General features: G+C 42.3%; 1 protein-coding gene across 1 annotated transcript in view; it reads right to left on the bottom strand.

The window, feature by feature from the left end:
* PARD3 (par-3 family cell polarity regulator) overlaps positions 1-20,930 on the bottom strand; it is a 1,467,145-nt gene that overhangs the window by 58,814 nt on the left and 1,387,401 nt on the right. Inside the window, 1 exon segment of the mRNA XM_029588581.1 lies at positions 14,740-14,860. Within this exon segment, the coding sequence (XP_029444441.1) occupies positions 14,740-14,860 (121 nt within the window).

Genomic DNA, 20,930 nt, shown 5'->3' with positions numbered 1-20,930 from the left:
CAGAGTTGTCCTATGTGGTTAATTTTTCTTTCAAATTAATTTCTCTCAATGTGAAAGGAATAGGATCCCTGGTTAAAAGACGCCAGATCCTTGGGTACCTTAAAAAGAAAGGTGCACAGGTGGTCCTTCTTCAAGAGATGCATCTTTCTGATGTGGAACACTCTAAATTGGTGAGAGACTGGGTGGGATGTGCAGAGTATACCTCCTTTAATTCTAAGACTCAAGGGGTTTGTGTCCTCATACATAATTCCCTGCCCTGGGGGGTGTATAAGGTACTAAAGGATATGGAGGGTAGATTTGTTTTACTGGAGGGTTCATTGTTTGGGGAACACTTTGTGTTAGCTAATGTACATCTAACCTCAGGGGAACTATATACACTTCTTCCCAAACAAATAGGAATAGGACTGGGGACAGGACAGGACAGTAGGGTGGCAGAGGACAGAAAGCCATTAGAAACCACTTTCTAACCAGCTATGGGAATCTAAGACCTAGGCTCTGAGAAAGTCTATGAAGGTTGCATGAAGGGGTGCACAAAGAAGCAGGCTCCTTTCTCATGTAGCGCCTTTGGCATCGGTGTGAGGTTTTTCAAAGCAAGGGAGGGCCACTGATGTCATCGAGTAGGCGGGCCAATGAGCAAGCATGCAGGAACAATAACACAGCCAGGAGAAGACTGACAATATCAAATCAAAGCAGAGCCAAACAGACAATCAAGCAATGACAGAAGGAGCATCAATAGGTAGGTAGAGGAAGGCAAATACAATCATAAGCTTTGGTTTCTTAAAAGTAGGGGGGAGGCTCCTGACGTCAGGTGGGGCATCAATGGTTGAGAGTGCAGGGGCAGAAACACAGCCAGGAGAAGCATGACAAATCTGAGAGAAACCATCCCAAACCAGAGCAGAACAAAAGGGGCAATCAAGCAATGACAGGAGACAGCATCAGAGGGCACATGAATGCAAGTGCACAAAGCATGTTTTGTGCAAATAATTCCTGATTACAGGTCCCAGTGTCGGAATTTCCTTTTCTGCCCATAGACTGACACAAGTGCTAGAACCTTTACTCCACCTCTGACCAAGAGTAAAATTTCCAGTGCTAAGAAAACCTGAGTTAAGCCTGTGCATCTCTTGGCACTGGAGGGTAATAGTTGTCTTAATTTGCATGGGATTTCCATCAGAGGGAGCTAAGCAGAATGCACAGTTTTACACACACATTTCGTGCACACAAAATTCCTTGCTACATCAGGAGTAACATTTGTGCACAACTGAGGGTTACACTGTGCAATTTGCTGAACGCACCTTATTGCATCAGCCCCATTATGAGATCTATATACTAACCAATGTTTAAACTGGCAAAGTCCAGCACAGTTAATGGTGATATTGAAAAATCTGTGCATAACGCAATTGCTTTGTACAACTTCCTTCTCCATTTTTATAATACTGTATATAGTCAAACAAAAATTTGAGCTCTTTCATTTTCCATTGTGTTTCATTTTCTCATGACCTCAAGAGTTCTAGCCAGATAGTTATACATCACCCCGTCTTAATTCACTTTCACATATTACCCCAAGATCAGAAAATTCCTGAGTCCTAACACCCAGCACTCCCATCACCAAGCAAGGTGCAAACTACTTATTACTCCAGGGCTTAACACTTCAAGTAACACATGCTGTCTTTGCAGATGGTGGGTGGGGGAGTGCTTATCTTCCTTTTAGCCAAAATGGAACATAGTTCACGTTCTATCCAAACAGGACTAGCAGCCATGCTATTAAAGCCTTATGTCTATCTAAATCTCATGTGTGCCAACAAACATTTTTCTTAAGGCCAAAACCTTGTTTTTTGGTTTTTTTTTTAGCCAAAGTACAGGATGCTTTGCAGTCAACAGGGGCAACATTTTTAACAAGAGTAAACTTAATTTTGCAAAACATTTCTGTGATGGTTTACATAATTACATGTCTTAATTTGTATTTAATGCTTTAAGGTTCATTTTCTGCTTATGGCAGGATGTGGAAGGATTATTTCAGTTTCTCTGATACTATATGATTTCTGTATATTTAAAGGAAATAAAAAATATAAGGTGCTACCTTTTTGTTGCATTAACAATACATTTTCTGACTAGCTTTTGGGAGTTAATACTCCCTTCTCTCAGGTACAAACTGAGGACACTATGTAATAAGGTGCACTGGACTCTGCATGCAGTTTTACCTGTGAATGAGTGCATATGTTTAGTGTGCAGACTTTACTCCTGATGCAGAAAGGAGCTTTGCATGCATACAAACGTGCACACAAACCTGATGTAAAACTGTATGACCAATCAGTACTCCTCCATTTGAATCCCATGTTGATAAAGGCATTAGCTATTACTCCCCAAAGCAGAGAGGTGGGAAGTCTTAATGCATGGTTTCTTAATGCTGGAAATGTAACTCTGGGTCAGAACTGGAGTGAAGTTATTTGGGCAGGGGGCTTATACTCAAATTCATGCACATAAAGCATAATGTATACACAAATTAAGTATTTATTTATAAAACATGTTTTATGCGTAGAGAATGTGTTTTGTGCAAACGTTTTTTTATGCATGTAAATCATGTTTTATACAGAGAAGACATGATTTGTATGTAGAAAACATGTTTTATGTGCATAAATCACATTTTATATGATATTTTTGGGCTAGTATCCTTCTAGGAATTCCATACTCATTATCATACTGCATCCGAAATTAACAATATTTACCGCATACGTAAAGAAAACGTAAGCTGAAATTTATCTCCCATTTTTTACTCACATTCTATTACATCAGGCCCAAGGGGGCCAATATAATAAAATCCATGCACAAATAGGAGTAAAATTTTAGTGCAATGCCATAATCTAATAGTATGCAACTAGACCTGAAGTAATAGATCCATGATAAGTACAAAAATTGCACTAAAACCAAATTTAAAACCAAAATGCAGAAAACAGCGGTAAAAATGATGCTAAGTTGAAAAATGCTGCAATGTTCACTACTGGTTGATAGAAGTGATCTAGACAGATGTGAGGCAATGCCCCTATGTTCCCCCTTAGGTGCCTGGTCCTCTTTAATTCCCCTGGTGAGAGAAAGCTCTGTGGGCAGGGCCCATCAGGTGAGGAATAAGAACTGGGACCCAAGTGAGTTAGTCAGACCAAGCCCAGATCTCCAGGAGGAAGACATCTCCTGTAAAGTAACACTGAAGGAAGCAGTTCTGGAACTGTAAGTAAAGAAAGTACACACTATTCTGAAGGGAAGACAGTCTACCTGTGCATGTGTGAAGCTACAATAAAGATATACTGTTTTAAGAAAGGCTGGAATCAGACTAGTTTGTCTCTAGGCCTGTGGGAATCACTACTCATTCCCACAACAGGCCTGTGGAGTGATTCACAGTTCACAGATGTCCAGTTTTCTTGAACACTGCTCCTTTCAGGGAAATAAAAGGCAACATTTTCTAGGGCCATTCTGTAAGTAATAGGTGATGTTATGTGAGCTCTGGACTAGGCATTGGAAGCTTTCTTTGTGTAGCAATGATGGTGGATGGTCTTGATTGATGCTTTGTGACTGCTGCTTGGTGTCTTTTGGTGCTGCTTCTCATCCTTTTTTACTTTTTTTGTGTTCTTGAGTGAATCCCTGGAGTGGATCTGATTGTGGGTCTGTGACCATCTGTCTTTGGTACTGTCCACTTTTGTGTGTAGGTTCCTGAAAGAGTGAAGTATGTGTTTGTGGCTGTGGAGGGAATATAGCATGACAGAGGGGGATGGGAGTGAGGGAATGGATGAGCATGCCAGGCAAGTGATTGGTGACAGAGAGGATAGGAGGAGTGTGGTGCATAGGTAAATAGATTGCAGCAGGGAGGGGAGCTGGAGTGGGAGGGGAGCTGGAGTGGGAGGAGAGTGGCATGCATAAGTGGGAGAGGAGGGAAAGACAGGGAGCAAGAGCTGGATGAGGAGAGTGGTATCTGGCAGCTGGGCAGAGAGAGAGGAGCAGTTAGAGGGTGCAGTTAGTGTAGGGAAGAAAAGAAGGTGGATAGAGGTGTTACAGTAGGAGGAGAGGGAGAGGAGCAGTGAGTGGAAGTAGTGATATGGGAGGTAGGGATCCACATCAGTCATCCAAGAGTGATGAGCAGTGGAAACCAGCAGCCTACAGCTGGAGGAGAAGCTGCATCAACGTGATGTGTGATTCATCAAATAAGAGAAGGACCTTCTAGTGCAGTGGGTCTGTGAAAAGCAAAATGCACTGTTCGGGCAGAAGACATCCTGAAAGATCAAGAGGAAGATCTTGGAGGGCATTGCCAAGTATGTCAGCAGTTTGTCACTGAAGACCAGAATCATGGATCAGGTAAAGCATTGCTGGTAGGACACCAGAACAGCTGTCTAGACAAAGCTAGTACTGATTGTGAAGTCCAAGTGCCAGGAAGGAGGAGGCCCACCATGCGATATGCAGCTAACACTGGTGAAGGAGCTGGTCTGGAGGACTCTTCAGCTGGATTCTGTTGTTGGTGTCAATAGTGGCACTGATACAGATGATGCTCCTGCTCTGGCAGGAGAAGATGAGTAGGGAAGGGAATGTAGCTCTGGTGGGAAGAGGGCTAAGGAAGACTGTTGGACGTAATAGTTTATTAATATTCACCACAGATATATATTTTTTAAATTTTTTCTTCCAGGTGCTTATCTGCTTATGGAGGCAGGGGAGCTGCTACAGAGGGTGAGGCAGAAGGGAACCAGCTGGAATTTGAGAGGATACAGCCCCAGGATCCAACTTCCATGGGAAGAGAAGCACAACTCAATGACAGTCAGCAACTGGCAATCAAAATGCTGGTATCCAAAACACAGAAAGACAGTCAGATGATTGAGATCTTCCAGTGGTCAGACACATCAATGACAGTCATTTAGGATGTACTAGCTTCACCAGGCATCAGTATGGGCAGTTCTCCAGTCACCACTCTGGGCGGTGGGGCTCAAGATCACAGCACTGTCCCACCAACAGAGGCACCTCTCACCACCATAGACACAATGGTAGACCAACTTGCAGCAGAACTGATTGCAAGTCAGGAACTCATCAAAGCTAGTGTGACTGTGGGATGGATGGCTATACACCCAGAAATCGAAAGCATGAAGAAAGAAATTTACCGGTGTCTTAGAGAGTCCAGTCTGCAAGAGAACACAATGCTTCCTTACGGTCTGGAGTAGTTCTGGAGGACTGGAAAAGGGCGGATATGGTTCCTATTCATAAAAGTGGAAGTAAGGAGGCTGGAAACTACAGGCCAATTAGTCTGAACTCTGTGGTGAGCAAACTAATGGAATTGCTGCTAAAATAGAGGATAGTGCAATTTTTGGAATGCAATGGATTGCAAGATACAAGGCAACATGGTTTTACCAGTGGCAAATCTTATCAAATGAATCTGATCAATTTCTTTGGTTGGGTGACCAGAGAGCTGGATCAAGGGAGAGTACTAGATGTAATGTACTTGGATTTCAGCAAGATCTTTGACACGGTTCCGCACAGAACACACAAATAAATTGTGCACTCTTGGTATGGATCCTAGAATGACTGACTGGGTTAGAAACTGGCTGAGTGGGAGGTGACAAAGGGTAGTGGTAAATGGGAGTTTTCTCCGAGGAGGGGATTGTTACTTGTGCTGTACCTCATGGATTGGATCTTGGACCGGTTCTTTTCAACATTTTTGTGAGTGACCTAATGGAGGGGTTGTTCGGAAAGGTTTGCCTTTTTGCCAATGATAACAAAATCAGTAGCAGGGTGGACAGCCAGGAAGGAGTGGAAAACATAAGAAAGGATCTAGCGAAACTCGAAGAATGTTCTATGGTCTAGTGGCTAAGATGTATTGCTACAAAATGCAGAGTAATGCAATTAGAATGCAAAAACCCAAGAGAAATGTACAGTATTAGAGGCAAAATTCTTCTAAGCACAAAGGAAGAGTGGGATCTAGGGGCAATTGAATCTGATGATCATATGGTGGCCAAACAAGTGGATAAAGTGATGGTAAAAACCAGAAAGATGCTTGGCTGCATAAGGAAATGAATGGTCAACAAAAAAAGGGAGGTGATATTGCCCTTGTATAGCCTCACTTGGAATACTGTGTACAGTTCTGGGGACTGCATCTTCCAAAGGATATAAACATGATAGAGTCAGTCCAGAGGGTAGGTATTAAAATGGTCAGTGGTCTTCATTTTAAAGCATATGGTAATATAGACTTAAAGATCTAAACATGTATACCCTAGAGGAAAGGCAAGATAGGGGAGACATTGAAAAATCTCAAAGATGGTGAACCTTTTTCAATGGAAAAGAGGTCTAGAACGAGGGGGTCATAAGATGAGGGTGAAAGGGGGGAAGCTTCAGGAGTAACCTTAGGAAATATTTCTTTACAGAGAAGTTGGTGGATACATGATACAGCCTCCTAATGGTGGTAGTCGAGACAAAAATAGTATCTGAATTTAAGAAAACATGGGATCTCTAAGGAAAATATATTACATTAATTGGATGGATAGGAAGACTGGATGGGCCATATGGTCTTTTTCTGCTGTCATGTCTCTATGTTTCTAATATGTTATTGGATCAGGTTAGATTTTCATTGATGACGATGTCCTACAAGGCCTTGACTTGTCTGTATGCGATATTAACCATATAATTGGGCTCATGCTCCCCCAGGAGGCAAGCTTATCCTCTAAATCTGAAACCATGGAATGCAGCAGCTCCCCAAGCAGAGTTGGATAGAAGTCATATCTTCCAAGAAAGTATCCACCAATCTGAACCATCAATGATTCTCCTGTTCCTGACTCTTCTTGGACCCGACTCCACGCTGGACCACCAATGAATCTTTGGACCTGACCCGATATCACGCTGGAACACTAATGACGCTCTTTGTACCTGACCCCATTCTGGACCATTGATGACTCTCTCTCTGTTCCCAAATGGTTGAGAATTGAGACCAAAGGTGACCTCTTCTGTGATTTGTTGCTGGCACATAGCTGTCTTTCAGGTTTTCTAGAGACCCACCTGTGATATACATCTGACGCCAGTGTCAGAGCTAGACCACAAGTGCCACTCTTTGAACCCACCTGACCCATGCCAGATCACCAATGCCTATCTCAGACCAGCAGCCTATGCCACATATCCAGGCTAGTTGCAGCAACAGTGACAGTTCATGAGAGTGTGCACAGCTCTGCCGCTTAACCATCTATGACTCATCCAGGATACCTTGTGGTGCTTGATCTTAGCTGTCAGCTGCCATGCAGGACCACCAATGTGCAAACAACCACCTGAACAACCAATATCTTCTGACAATGGCAAATTGGAATGGTGTCATAAGTATCTGGTTACAGCTAGAAGACAACCATGGTATAGTCTGCCATCATTTCGGGGTTCCCCACTCCATTGTCTTCTTAGTGCTACATGGTGGGAGAGGCTCTATTTTCCAATGTTGTAGCTCCTAGCAATCCCCATGGGAACTTGATGGGACCCTGTGTTCTTCTGCTGTGATTGTGGGCTTGATAACTATCTACAAGGTTTGTTTTTCCTCTGTATACATGTGTTACTTCTTACATGTCACTGTGATTCTGCTAGTAAATGCTTCTAGTTAAAACATTTTTTTTTTTTGCTCTTCACTTTTTCCTTCCATTTCCTTGTGCTACTGCTGGGAATGGTGTTTCCACTCTTGTGCTTATGGAAACTGAGTTTGCAAGTAGTACTTGCATACGCCTTGCTGGCTCATCGGTGCTCAACTGGGATATGCTGTGAATGCTGTCAACTCTGCTTTTATTATAGGTTCTGGGGTGTCAGCAAGTGCCAGTATTTATGACTTTCATCCCTCACATTTTTTTCCCCATTTTTGCAGGTCATCACCTTGTGGCTGGACTGGAAGAAAGTGGTTCTGCTCCTGCTCACCCTTCTGATGCTTCTCCCACTTGGACACCTCGTTTCTGTCATCGCTCACCCCACCACCTATGCTAGTCTCCTCTTCTCCTATGAGTACATATGCACCAACATTTCTGTGCACTGTTCTTGCTGATTCCATGTGAGGCATTAGACAGTCAATCTCTATGTTCCCAATTTGCATTTCTCACTTTTATTTTTCCAGGTGCGTGCATTGCTGGCCCTCATCCCTGCTGCTTGCAGAAATGGTGATTCCGTTCCTGCTCTTCCTTCTGATGCTTCTCCCACTCGAGTGCCTTATTTCTGCCCCTGCTCTCTCCACCACTGACACTAGTCTCCTTTCCTTCTGCTGACACCGGGCATGCCATGGGCAGATGCATCATTGGCATTCATTACTGCTGTTTTGCTGGTGGTGGTTCATCTCCAACTCTTCCTTCAGATGGGAATGCTTTGTCTGCTTTGCCAGGTTATCGGCATTCATCTTGCAATGCTTCCCAAGTTTATGGACCTTTAATAGCAAACTGTTTATGCAACCTTGCTCTTTACACAAACTTTGAAGCTCAGTAAACACTCTTAAAATTTTACTTATGCTGTGGATTTTTCAGGTTGGAAATGTGTCATGGGCATAGCATCTTTGGCTTGAGATTTACAAGCTAGCTTGGAAACCTCAGGCCCAAAGATGACAGGCTCATGATAAAGTGGAATCACAGATCCAGCATCCTTGGCCAGAGGTTTCCAAAAGTGTCCTGGAAACCTCAGACCTGTGATAACAAAGTATAACATGGACAAAGAACAAGAACAGCATGTCATACAAATATTATTTTATTTAAAAACATTTAAACTAGTACATTAAATAAACAGCTACATTTATTTCTTCAGGTATTTGCCATTCATCTTCCTGGTGGTGCACATTGATCTGAAAAGAGACAAACCATCTCTTCCACACAATCCTCCCCACCCCTATCACCTGGCCCCCTCCCCCCACCCCATGTAAAAACATACATCCAAAATAGTCTGCTATGTCCTTGCAAGGGAGCTCATTCCCTCTTGACATACTATCGCCATCTGCGGCTGGTGCGCACATATTCGGCTCAGGCCCCAGGTCCGGAACCATGTCTTGATGAATGCCATGCCGTAGGGCAATATTGTGGCACATAAAGCACACCACGATATCATCAGCAACTTTCTCAAGTGAATACTGTAGAGCACCTCGAAAGTGTTCAAGGCAGCGAAAATGGTTTTTCAAAATCTCAAATGTACATTCTATGACCGTACTGTTGCTTGCGTGCGCCTCATTATAGTGGATTTCTGCTGTTGTACATGGCACAACCAGAGGCATGAGCAACTATGCTTTGCAGCCATAACCAGCATCTCCTGCACACCATGGCATGACACACAATAACTAAAAAGTGGCTGAACCGAAAAGGGATGTGTGGTGCCAAAATAGTGTGCACTATTGTGTTTCTGGTACCTATCCCAGACAGCTTACATTTTGACTATATAGTGGGATAGCATGCACTTTTGCTATTGTGCATCAGAATGTGCATGCTAGTCTGCTTTCGGTACCCACCCCAGAGAGCTTACATATATAGCAGAATAAATCGCATTTTTGGCACTGTGCACCATAAAGTGTGTGCTATTCTGCTTTGGGTACCCACTCCAGAGAGCTTATATTTTGATTGCATATTGGGATGGTATGCACTTTTACCAACATCAACTAGAAAGTGTGTGCTATTTTGCTTTTGTACCCAGCCCAGAGAGCTTACGCTTTGATATGACTTCTAGTTCAAACTTACCCAGCAGCCAGTCTTTGCTGTATTCCCCTTCTGTGAAATTTTGAGTCAGAACTGACTGTGCAAGGATGAAGGAGTCATGGCAGCATCTGGAAAACTTGGAGACCACACTGAGGATCTTCATTTGTGCTTTGCACACAACTTATACATTCAGGGAGTAGAAATAATTCATGTTATGGTATGCCATTTCTATCCTGGGTGGGGAGGGGTGCAATCGATCACACCCATTTCATTTGGCATGCCACCTATACTGAAAAAAAGCACGCTTCATCTCCCACCACACTGTAAACTGTTCTACTCCCTGAGCCATTTCATCATAGCTCTCAGTACCTGGATGAAATGCTTTGAAAACGATGACCATCCATAATGGCCACCACAGACATTGCATTCTGGAATATGCCAGTGGCAAGAAAATGCAAGCTACTGAGAAACATGACCAAGTCTGGTTAGAGGATCAGTGTTATCTCTGATTTCTTATAGGGAGAAAGAATTGCCCTGGAGCTAGGTCTATACACCTGGACCTCATCTGTCTCCAATAACCACAGCAGTGTTTTCTTCAGACGGAATATCCACTGCCTGTGTGCCCTTCAGCGAATGGCCTGCGCCAAGAAAACCTGCTCCTCTGGCACCATCCTTACTTCCTCAGCAATAAAGCGTCTTTGTTCTCTCGCTTCCCTCTCTCTTCTTTGCTCTTCAGCATCTCTAATTCTTTGGCTCATCCGCAAAATGCACCAAACCATTAAGAAAAAAACATGCGCAATCCATATTTGCCACAGAGAAGTACCTATACACAGCACCACAAGGGCACAGAATAGACATCAATGGCCACCGGAAAAGTAACTTGATTTTTACCCCTGACCCAGGCATTAAGCTTCGCACATTAGAAAACACGTGCTAAAATGTCTCACTGCAAATGTGGCTCCCTGCATTGCCCTGTAATAGCTAATGCCTTCGTTTACATGGGGTTTGCATGCATCTGTGCTAATCATACAACTTTTATTTATATACCTATATATTTATATACCTATATATATAATTATATACCTGGATAAGGTTAGCGCTAAAAAGCCCATGCTAAAAGAAGAATTAAAAAAAAAACCTGGTAGGCTCAGTGCGGCTTTTTACATTGGCCCCAGAATGGACGGGTCAGAGTAAAAGATGACATTGCCAGAAAATACAAGTGCATTCCAGATTACATTACAATGATAGTGTGAAGGGAAGGGGGAAAGGAGGAGGGATGATACGTTAGGGTGATAAGGTGACAGAGAAACAGTAAGATTATTTTAGGCAGTGAGTTACAAAACTCAAATCTCTGCACAGTCCTTGTGTATTTAAAGATATTACTGCTTTATATTGCTCCACTGATGCAGGAAACAAACACTCATTTCAGATCAATAGGCAAGAACAGCAGCAGAGCTAACTTTCTTACACTGTCGCACTAATAGCTCGTCAACCCTTTTCTGGCCATGAATATAATCTAAAGGTGTGGTTCTTTTGGTCCTTGTCCTTCCTGCTAGGGATGTTATCAAAATTGATAATTAGGATCAGTTGAACACTGTCTTTGTAAGGTGGATGTAAACACTTTCCCCATGGGAATAGACTAAAAGCGCAAACTAATCTTTACATGCAAGATACAGAAACTCAATGTCAAACACAACATTTTTTTAAAGCTACGCATCTACAAATGTGAAATTGCTGTAAATTGTTTAAGGGAGAAATTCTGAAAGCCATTTACACACATAAAAGCCAGTTCTGTGTGTGAAAACAGCAGTACCAAAATAGCCCAGTACGCATAAAGATCCACTTGTAACTCAGTTAGTTATGCGTACACTTTTATGGAAACTGAGCAGAAGCATGCTGGCGGGGGGAATGAAGTCAGCACATATGCATGTACTTTTTGATTGTAAAAGATATAAGGTGAATTTTAATAGCCCTGTGTGCGCCAAAGGTGGGAGATGCGTGCAGAAGTCAGGGCAGTGCATGCTGTGCGGATTTTAAAAAGTGCACAAGTATGTGCGTATCTCCTGGTATGTGTACATAAAATATTTTGCAAAACAGGGACATGCATGTAAAACTGGCCCCCAAACCCTAAACCATGGCATAAGATATATTACAGTTTGAGCCTTAGTTTGGTGGTGTGTGAATGTGAATGAATGGTTGTAGTGCGTATTCGTTAATGCTACCAAATAAACCAGGAGAATGTGCAGGATAAATTCAATGTCCACACATAGGGGTAGATTTTATAATTTTGCATGAACAAAAGTACGCTGGATTTTATAAGATACGCGCGTAGCTGCGCGTATCTTATAAAATCCAGGGTCGGCGCGCGCAAGGGGGTGCACATTTGTGCAACCTGCACGCGCTGAGCCCAGCGCGCGCTGCCTGTTCCCTCCGAGGCTGCTCTGAAATTGGAGCGGCCTCGGTGGGAACTTTCTTTCCACCTCCCCCCGCACCTTCCCCTCCCTTCCCCTACCTAACCCACCCCCCAGGCCCTATCTAAACCCCCACCTACCTTTTCTTGGCAGATTTACGCCTGCTGAAAGCAGGCGTAAATCTGCTGGTGCGCCATCACCCGACCCGGGGGCTGGTCCGAAGGCCTCGACCACGCCCCCGGGCCAGCGCCACACCACCGGTCCCGCCCCCTGACCCCCAGACACGCCCCACCCCCGCCCCTTTTACGAAGCCCCGGGACTTACGGGGCTGTGCGTGTGCCGGCGTGCACCGGCGGCCTATGCAGAATAGGCGTGCCGGCGCGTGAGGGCCCTGCACGCGTAAATCCAGCCGGATTTACGCGCGCAGGGCATTTAAAATCCGGCCCATCATTTTTAGTGAAGGAATGTATTCTTTTGAAACGGCAACTACACAGTGTTATAACAGGATATAATTCAAAGCGGGTCCCCCGACATGGACCCGTGTTTCGCCACGAGGCTGCGTCAGGAGGGACAAACAGTACTTTGTTTCTTCTGTAACTGGTTTCACATTCAGCGTCACACTGAATACATCCCTTCACTAAAAATTATGTGTGGACATTGAATTATCCTGCACATTCACCTGGTTTATTTGATTGTTTGCGTGCAGCAGTGCTCCTCTCTTGTTTTTTGGTTCGTTAATGCTCCAACATGTTTTCTGAATTGTATGTTAAAAAGTTTGGATGCACTGTAGTATGCCAACTTTTTTGCTGTGCTTTACTGTTATGCATATATCTTAGTTTATTCTTGGGTTTCTTTGTATTTTATGCATCTTTACAAACAAATATTTAAAAAAAAAAAAAAAAAAAGATATATTTGTCTGGTCCATGACCTTCAATAGTTACATTCCCAGCCTTTGAGAGTGCAGAATTTTCTCACAGATTTTTCCCAAGAAAATGACGCAGTCTCTCACTTTGAAAACAAGCAGTACACTCAGCCCAATGGAAACATGCCAAAACTAATTCTTGCACCAAAGACTAAAGCAAATATCAAAAGAAAATTCTTTACAATACTAAATTATATTGTTTGGCACTAGAAAAAGGAAACAAAGAGCATTTTACTTTCACTGAAAAATGTGTTACACTGTCCTGTGAAAATAAAAAGTTGAAAATTTCCCAGGAAGTATGATCTGCTGTGCTAATTCATTTAAAGGTACATTTATCATTTTGTTTTCCTCCTGCACATGTACAACAATCATATTTTCAAATGGATGCAATTAAGGCCATGAGAGCTAAAAGAGTAAACTATGTGCAAATATGTTTTGTCTTCTATATTCACCCATCAAAGTTAACCAACAATAGCAAACATAAACATCTACAGAATTGTGCTTTCTAGACCAAAATTAATTTAGCTATGACCATTCCCGGCTTGGAACCCTGAGTATGGCTCATGCCATACTCAGATTTCGGAGCGGCCTCGGAGGGAATGGAGGAAGGCTGCGCAGCTCGGCGCGCGCAAGTTGCACAATTGTGCACCCCCTTGCGTGCGCCGACCCTGGATTTTATAACATGCATGCGGCTGCGCGCACATGTTATAAAATCGGGCGTAGGTTTGTTTGCGCTGGGTTGCGCGAACAAATCTGCGCCCGTGCGCAGGTTTTAAAATCTGCCCCATATTTTTTTAAATCAAAAAGAATGAATATAAACACTAACCCACCCAAGCTCCATCCCCTAGGACACTTCTATTCAGTGTGGGGAAAAGTATGTGCAAAATAGCATTCTGTGCATACTTTTACCTGCAAACACCCAGTGTAAGTTTGTCACAAGCCATTTATATATAAAAACCACTGTTTTATCCACCATAATGGCTTTTAAAACGACTCCCATATTTGATACCTGGGATACTAGACAGGAATGCTTATCAGCAGTGTCAGTTATTCTGATTTAAGAATATAGCTAAAGTGATTTAATAAACAACAAATGGCATGGCAGATCTGCATAATTAGCCCAAATTCTGCTGTAGAAGAATGAACAGGAATTCAGATGTGTACTCCTTTTGTATTTGAGGAGCAAGATAATCAAGTTAATTAAAAAAAAAAATCAAAATAAACCCAAACAGTAATATAACTCTGCACACTAGAAGCACTCTTACATTTTGTACAAAAACTGATTTTTTTCTATAGTAGGTATGATCTATTATTTGTACAACATCTCTACTACTATATCTCTATTTATATAATATGCTCTACTATTTATACAGTCCTCGAGTACATTCAAGGAAAAATGTCATCAATTTCACATTATTTTGTTGTTCCTAGTTTTGAGGCATGAATTACATACTTCAACACTCATATTTACACAACTGTCACTGAGACACAAACTACAGAACAGGATACTTTAGACAGAGTAATGACACTATGCTCTGCCTAGTCACAGAGCAAATGATATCCTTTAAAGCGAAGGACAGATGGCTTGGCATGATATGAAATTGAATTAGCAAGGGTAGACCGCAGATGGAGATAAAATTAAGGTCAGAGGTTCAAGGGTCACAGGAACTCAGCTCAATGATGCATGGTCAACATCTGAAGTGGTTGTTCTTATAGAAAGCTCTGGGTCATTATTCAGAGCAAGGGCAATCTAAGCACTCACCCATGGTTGTTCAAAACTATAGGTACGTCGCCGGTCTTCTACATCTTCCTCTTGCTTTGCTTGCTGAAATTCTTGTCGGAGACGTTGTATCCGATCATGATTGCTGGGTGTCGATCTATTGCTAATACAAAAGAAAAAAAAACAAAACAATTAACTTATTTTAAAGCATTAACTATCAAAAATGTTTTAGATAATTGTCAGTACAAATATAGATCATGAAGGTCTCCCACTTTTCATTGTCATGTTTAATGCCAGAGGCAATATTAACATTTAAAGTTTAGGAAAGTTCCTTGTTTTTGGTTTGATCTACCATAAAGAAGTACTGGTTGGTGGATTCTCATCAGAACCTTAGACAAGCATCATAGTAATTAATATATGAAAGGCATAAATGTAACAGGGCCAACTAATAAAAGATGCATACACGATTCCAAAAAAGTACAAAAATATAAAAAATAAGACTTTAAAACAAAATACAATGGGTACAGGAATAAGCATTAATCAAGAAACAGGCAAGTTAATATTCTGAAAAATCTATCATAAACTAGTCCAGATATTTAAAAATTGTAATTTGTCATGTACGGTGTATTCAGTTTACAAGGGAAATGGCAGCTTGACACCAGAGCTGACAAGCTTTGTAAATGCTTTGCACTGAGTACATAAGTAATGGATACACAGGTGTGAGATACAGATGTGAGGGAGATCGCAAGTAAATAGATAAGAAGCTGGGTACATTAGGTTGGAATAAGAAAAAGAATGCATTGGTATAAATTGCATCTATATAGATAAGAAGTAAGTTAAACACCAGCGGTTTAAAAGATATTAAGAAGAGTAGCCGGAAAGCAGTCGGAAATACTTCCAGTGGGCAAGTACTAGAGGATGAGTCTGTTGTGTGGAGTCTACTGGGAAGCCTGGCTAAGCAGCCAAGCTTTGGCTTTTTTTCCAGAACAAGTTTTCAGGTGCAGACAAGTCCCGGGCATATTAGTCCAGCTGAAGCCAGTGGAGGGGAGGATAGATGTAGCTATTGGGAGAATCTCAGTTTCCTCTTAGGGGGTGTAGGAGAGCAGCAGTTGGGAAACATGGTTAGAGGCCAGTAACTTGATTCATGCCTTTGAAGACAAAGTAAAGTGTTTGAAATTTTACCCTCCTCTCAAATGGGAGCCAGTGTAGACGACACAAAATTGGCACAGCAGGTTGGTAGATCTGGCCCCTACCAAAAGTCGAGCTGCCATGCTCTGTAAAAGCTGGAGGAGTTTGAGATTGTATTGTGCAATGCCATGGGATAGAGAGTTACAGTAGTGGATGCAGTTGGTGATCAGTGATTATAAAACAGTAGCTAGGTCGTGGTTCTCAAACTAGTTACACAATTGATGAATCTGGAGTTGGTGTATAAAGGAGGTCTTTATCACTGCGGAGATGTGAGTTTCCCTTGTGAGATACTAGTTGAGTTGTATAGAGTCTTTAGGTTGTAATGGGGTTCTTGACAAGCAGAGTAAAGTCTGAGGAGTTCAGATGGAGGGGATTAGCCTGAGTTTGTGATAAAATGTAAAAAATAGTGTAAATTAATGTAAAAGCAAAATTATGCTTAGCTTTCTCCAATATTACTGAATGTTATAAATGCTGTATAGTAGTTGTAATGGGGAAAGGAAAAAAGAATGTAAATACAGAATTCATGGTGTTACATCATAATATGTGGCTTATGCTCACATCTCTATAGGTATCATGGCTTTACGTTGACCATTTACATGATGTTTAATGTGCGCTTTAACGTCCACTGCAGCTATCATTCAAGGTATTTTCTAAAGATGTATAATTTATATCCCAAATAAAATAATAAGATTACTGCATATTTAAATGGATCCAAACTAAAAGAAAGTAACAAATTACTTTGCTACTAGTAAATTCCATGCCATTTAGAAATTTCACAAACATTAAATAAAAAGTATTACAAATAAGGAACTAAAGTTAATGAAGGAAAACAATGAGATTATGTGATCTCCAATATCTGACGCAACCAATAGTGCTGTACTATCTAAAAAACTATGCAGATGCCAGGCCCTCATGGCTGTCTATTTCATTAGAGACATTTGAGCATCCTGTCAATACATTCATTTTGATTAATTTGCCAATCAATAATATCCTATCATTTTCTTACTTTTCTTTGGACAGGTCTGTTAAACAGGCCGTGATCAGTTTGAAAGCATTTGTTTGAAGCCATTATAATATTCATTTGAGCTTTATTTCTCAATAAAAGTTCAGAGGTAATTTTTTAATCACCAATGCTAATGTAAAGTGAATATTTTAGCATCAGTTCTACTACTGGTTCCCTTTTAAAGAGCTTTAGTTTTCTGTGCTTGGTATAATATCAGCACTTCATAGAAATACTAGCATGCAGTGTGGCAGGATTACATATTTGTTTTGACAAAAAAATTGGAACTTTGTCAACTAAAACCTCATAAAAGCTATAACTGTTCAATTCACAGACTTCTCTAATAATTAAAACAGCATATTAATGTATCTAATGCAAGAAAATATAGTTTTCTAATAGTGATGTATGAAATGTTTCCTTTTGGTTAGTTCTTTGATGAGAGAGTTACACTGGTCTGAAGATTTTTTTTTTTTAAGTGAATGCTATAAATGATTGTCCCTTCAATTACATTTTCTCTCATTAGACCCTGGTTGCATTCTAACAATATAGCTAGCTCATGGGCAAAAATCAGGAAATATATTAGCACTGCTTGGTGAATGGAGAAAGGTAAATAGTGCTGTGCCCCAGGAATCTGTACTGGGACTGTTGCTTTTTAACATAACTCAATGATCTGGGAAAGGGACTAAAGAACTAGGTGATCACATTTGCAGATGACATAAAAATATTCACAGTGGGGTAGATTTTCAAAGGGATACGCGCATAACCCCAGAAAACCTACCCCTGTGCGTGCCACCGAGCCTATTTTGCATAGGCTCGGTGGCACGCGCAAGCCCAGGGACGTACATATGTTCCAGGGCTTTCAAAAATGGGCGGTCCGGGGGGGGGGCGGGTCCAGAGCAGTCCCGAATCCTCCTGCACAGCGGCCTGTGCCAGGGTATGGTGTAGTGGCAGCCGGCCGGCAGCGTAACTTCAGAAACAAAAGTAGGGGGGGGATTTAGTTAGGGCTGGGGGGTGGGCTAGATAGGGGAAGAGAGGGGAAGGAGGGGGTGGATTGAAAAAAAGTTCCCTCCAAGGCCTCTTTGATTTTGGAGCGGCCTTGGAGGGAACGGGGAAAGCCATCGGGGCTCCCCTTGGACTTGGTGCACGCAAGGTGCACAAGTGTGCACCCCCTTGTGCGCGCCAACCCCCGGATTTTATAACATGCGCGCGGCAGTGCGCGCATGTTATAAAATCGGGTGTACATTTGTGCGCGCAGGATAGCGTGCACAAATGTACCCCGCGCGCATGACATTTAAAATTGGCCCCAGTGGTTATAAGACAAGCAGACTGAGAGGAACTGCAGAAGGAACTTATCAGATTGGAGAACAGGGCATCTAAAATGGCAGATGAAATTTAATGTGGCAAAGTGCACAGTGATGTACATAGGGAAAAACAATCCCCACTACAGGCACACAATGCTGAGTTCCACAGTAAGAGTCACCACCTAGGAAAAGGATCTTGGTGTCATTGTGGACAATTAGGAACTTTTCATTGTTCTTTATTTTTCCCAGGAACTTATCAGGGTTTATTATGATAAGAACAAAAAAAGGAGAAAATCAGTGGAAAAAATGGTTCATTATTTTTTCAGGGTAAATATCAGAGTTTATTGTGATAGACAGAAGTCATTATCAGATTCTCCCACCAACTCACTCAGCAGCATCCTGATCTCTACCCCATCCCCTGCCTAACAGGCTCCTCTATCTCTCTCTTTCCACCTCATCAAAAATCTCTTTACACCCCTTCCCCCCCATTTCCCCCCCACACACACTGCAACAGCATTCATCCATTCCGGCTTCTTCTCTCTCCCTCGGCCGCACGCTTACTGATACTCCCTCTCTCTGCAACACTGCATATCTGCTTTGATGCCGGGCCAGGGAACCTGCCAGAAAGTGCTTCTGGTGGATTGGGTCTACTTGAAATGCATTCAAGGCACCAGACAGCAGGCACTTTGGCTGCTTCGGGGGTGAGGAGGCAAGACTTGAAACATGGCACGAGCGGCACTGGAGATTGAGTGCTTTCACTGGTGGGGGGAGTCAGGACTTGAAATACAGCATGCATTTTGGCCTACACTGGCTTTCAGCAGTGGCTGGAGGCCTTCCAATGCTGCATCTTCAGCTCTGGAGCAGCTTTTTAATCAGCCTAAAATTAGGGTGAATATTGGTTTAAACCAATGGTCACCTTTGGAAACTGTGAATTTATCAGTGAAAATCAGTTTAAACTAAAAATGAAGGACCCCATAGACAATATACTAACATCCTCATTTCAGTGTCCTGCAGCAATTAAAACAGCAAACAGAATATTAAGAATGATTTGAAAAGGAATGGAGAACAAAACTGAGAATAATGCAAATGCCTGTAATAGATCAATAGTACATCTGCAGCTTAACTACTGCATTTAGTTCTGGTTGCCCCATCTCAAAAAAAAAATATAATGGCGTTAGAAAATGTACAGAGAAAGGTGACACGAAGGATAAGGAGGCTAGAATGGCTACCTTATGAAGAAAGGTTAGGGCTATTCTGCTTGGAGAAGAGCCAACTGAGAGGGGTATGATAGAGATTTATAAAATTATATGAGTGGGGTGGAACAGGTAAATAAGAAATGGTTATTTATTCTTTCAAATAATACAAGGATTAGGTGACATTCAATGACATTAACAAGTAACAGATTTAAAGCAAATTGGATAAAGTCTTTTTTCACTCAATACACAATTGAGCTAAGAAATTTGGAGAATTTGCTGAAAGAAAAGTCCATAAAGAATTACTAACCAGGTAGACTTGTGGAAAACCACTAATTATCTCAGGAAATGGGCAACCAGCAATGGACCTGCTCTTTGGTACTTCAAAGAAATCTGGACTGACCCGTGACAGAAACAGGATGCTGGGCTAGATGGACCCTCGGTCTCATTCAGCATGGTACTTATGTTTTTAAGAAGCTTGAACATGTGAAGGTTCCTTATCTAAATCAGTTTTTGTCTTCTTCCTCTTTAGTTTTCTATCATCCTGGGTAGATGAGCACAGAAATTTCTATACTTAATTCAACACCCAGTTCCTCCCAGTCTTATATCTCACCACCAAGCTTTGTAAAAATCTAAAGAATTACCAAAACTGGTCAGGCTATTGCTCTAACATCCAGCTGCATACAGTATATCCCTGTAGCCTTGCTAGACAGTACCTGGCCACCAATAATCTGCTGGCATTGACACAGTTGATTTATAATCTGATGGTCCCTCCTGACCTCCACTTGGCCTCAGTGTCACTAGCTCGTACTTCTTTTATCTGCGTCTTTTATTTACTTGATCACTTCTCCCTTTGTATCTGCTCTTGAGGAAGTGAAGGGTGGGTTGTTTGTAGTATCATAACCTCCTCATTCCTACCCATGTCCTCTTTATCTGTTCCAAGCATGCTTGAATTTTGTCATGGTTTTGGTTGGCATTATCTTTGCCGATAGGCTATTTCACACATCTACCATCCTCTCAGTAAGATGTATTTTCATGTTTCCTCTAAAGCTTCCTTCTTGCAACTTCAGATCATGGCCTCTTCTTCTTAAGTTTCTGTAATGAGCAGCAGGAAAGTATTCCCTTTATGCAGTGGCATGGTTGATGCAGCCTTGCAGGTGTACCTTTGAGGCCTATGCCGGCAGCTGGTGAATGCGCCAGGTAACAGGACAGGATGGAGCTTCATCTATACCAGTCACCTTCCCAGCAGGTTGAGCCCTTGGGGTTCTGGCAGCCAGCAGGACTTAGGTGGGTTCCTAGGGAAGTGAAGAGAGCAAGAGTCCAGGGCACACTGGGGGTCAGGACAGGCAGCAAGCTGGAGACATGGAGACAGGCCAAAGGTCGGGGCAGGCAGTGGGTGAACGTGGACAGGTCCAAGCAAGAGGTCAGGTGCAGGTGACAGGCAAACGTGGTCAGGTCCAAGCAAGAGGTAGATACCAGGAGATCAGGCCACTGGATGGACGAAGACACATGGAGACACTGGATGAGACAAGAAGGAGTGGACGAGACAAG

Source organism: Rhinatrema bivittatum, chromosome 2 (genome assembly GCF_901001135.1).
Source record: "Rhinatrema bivittatum chromosome 2, aRhiBiv1.1, whole genome shotgun sequence".
NCBI lineage: Eukaryota > Metazoa > Chordata > Amphibia > Gymnophiona > Rhinatrematidae > Rhinatrema > Rhinatrema bivittatum.
This window is presented reverse-complemented; position numbering and strand designations above follow the sequence as displayed.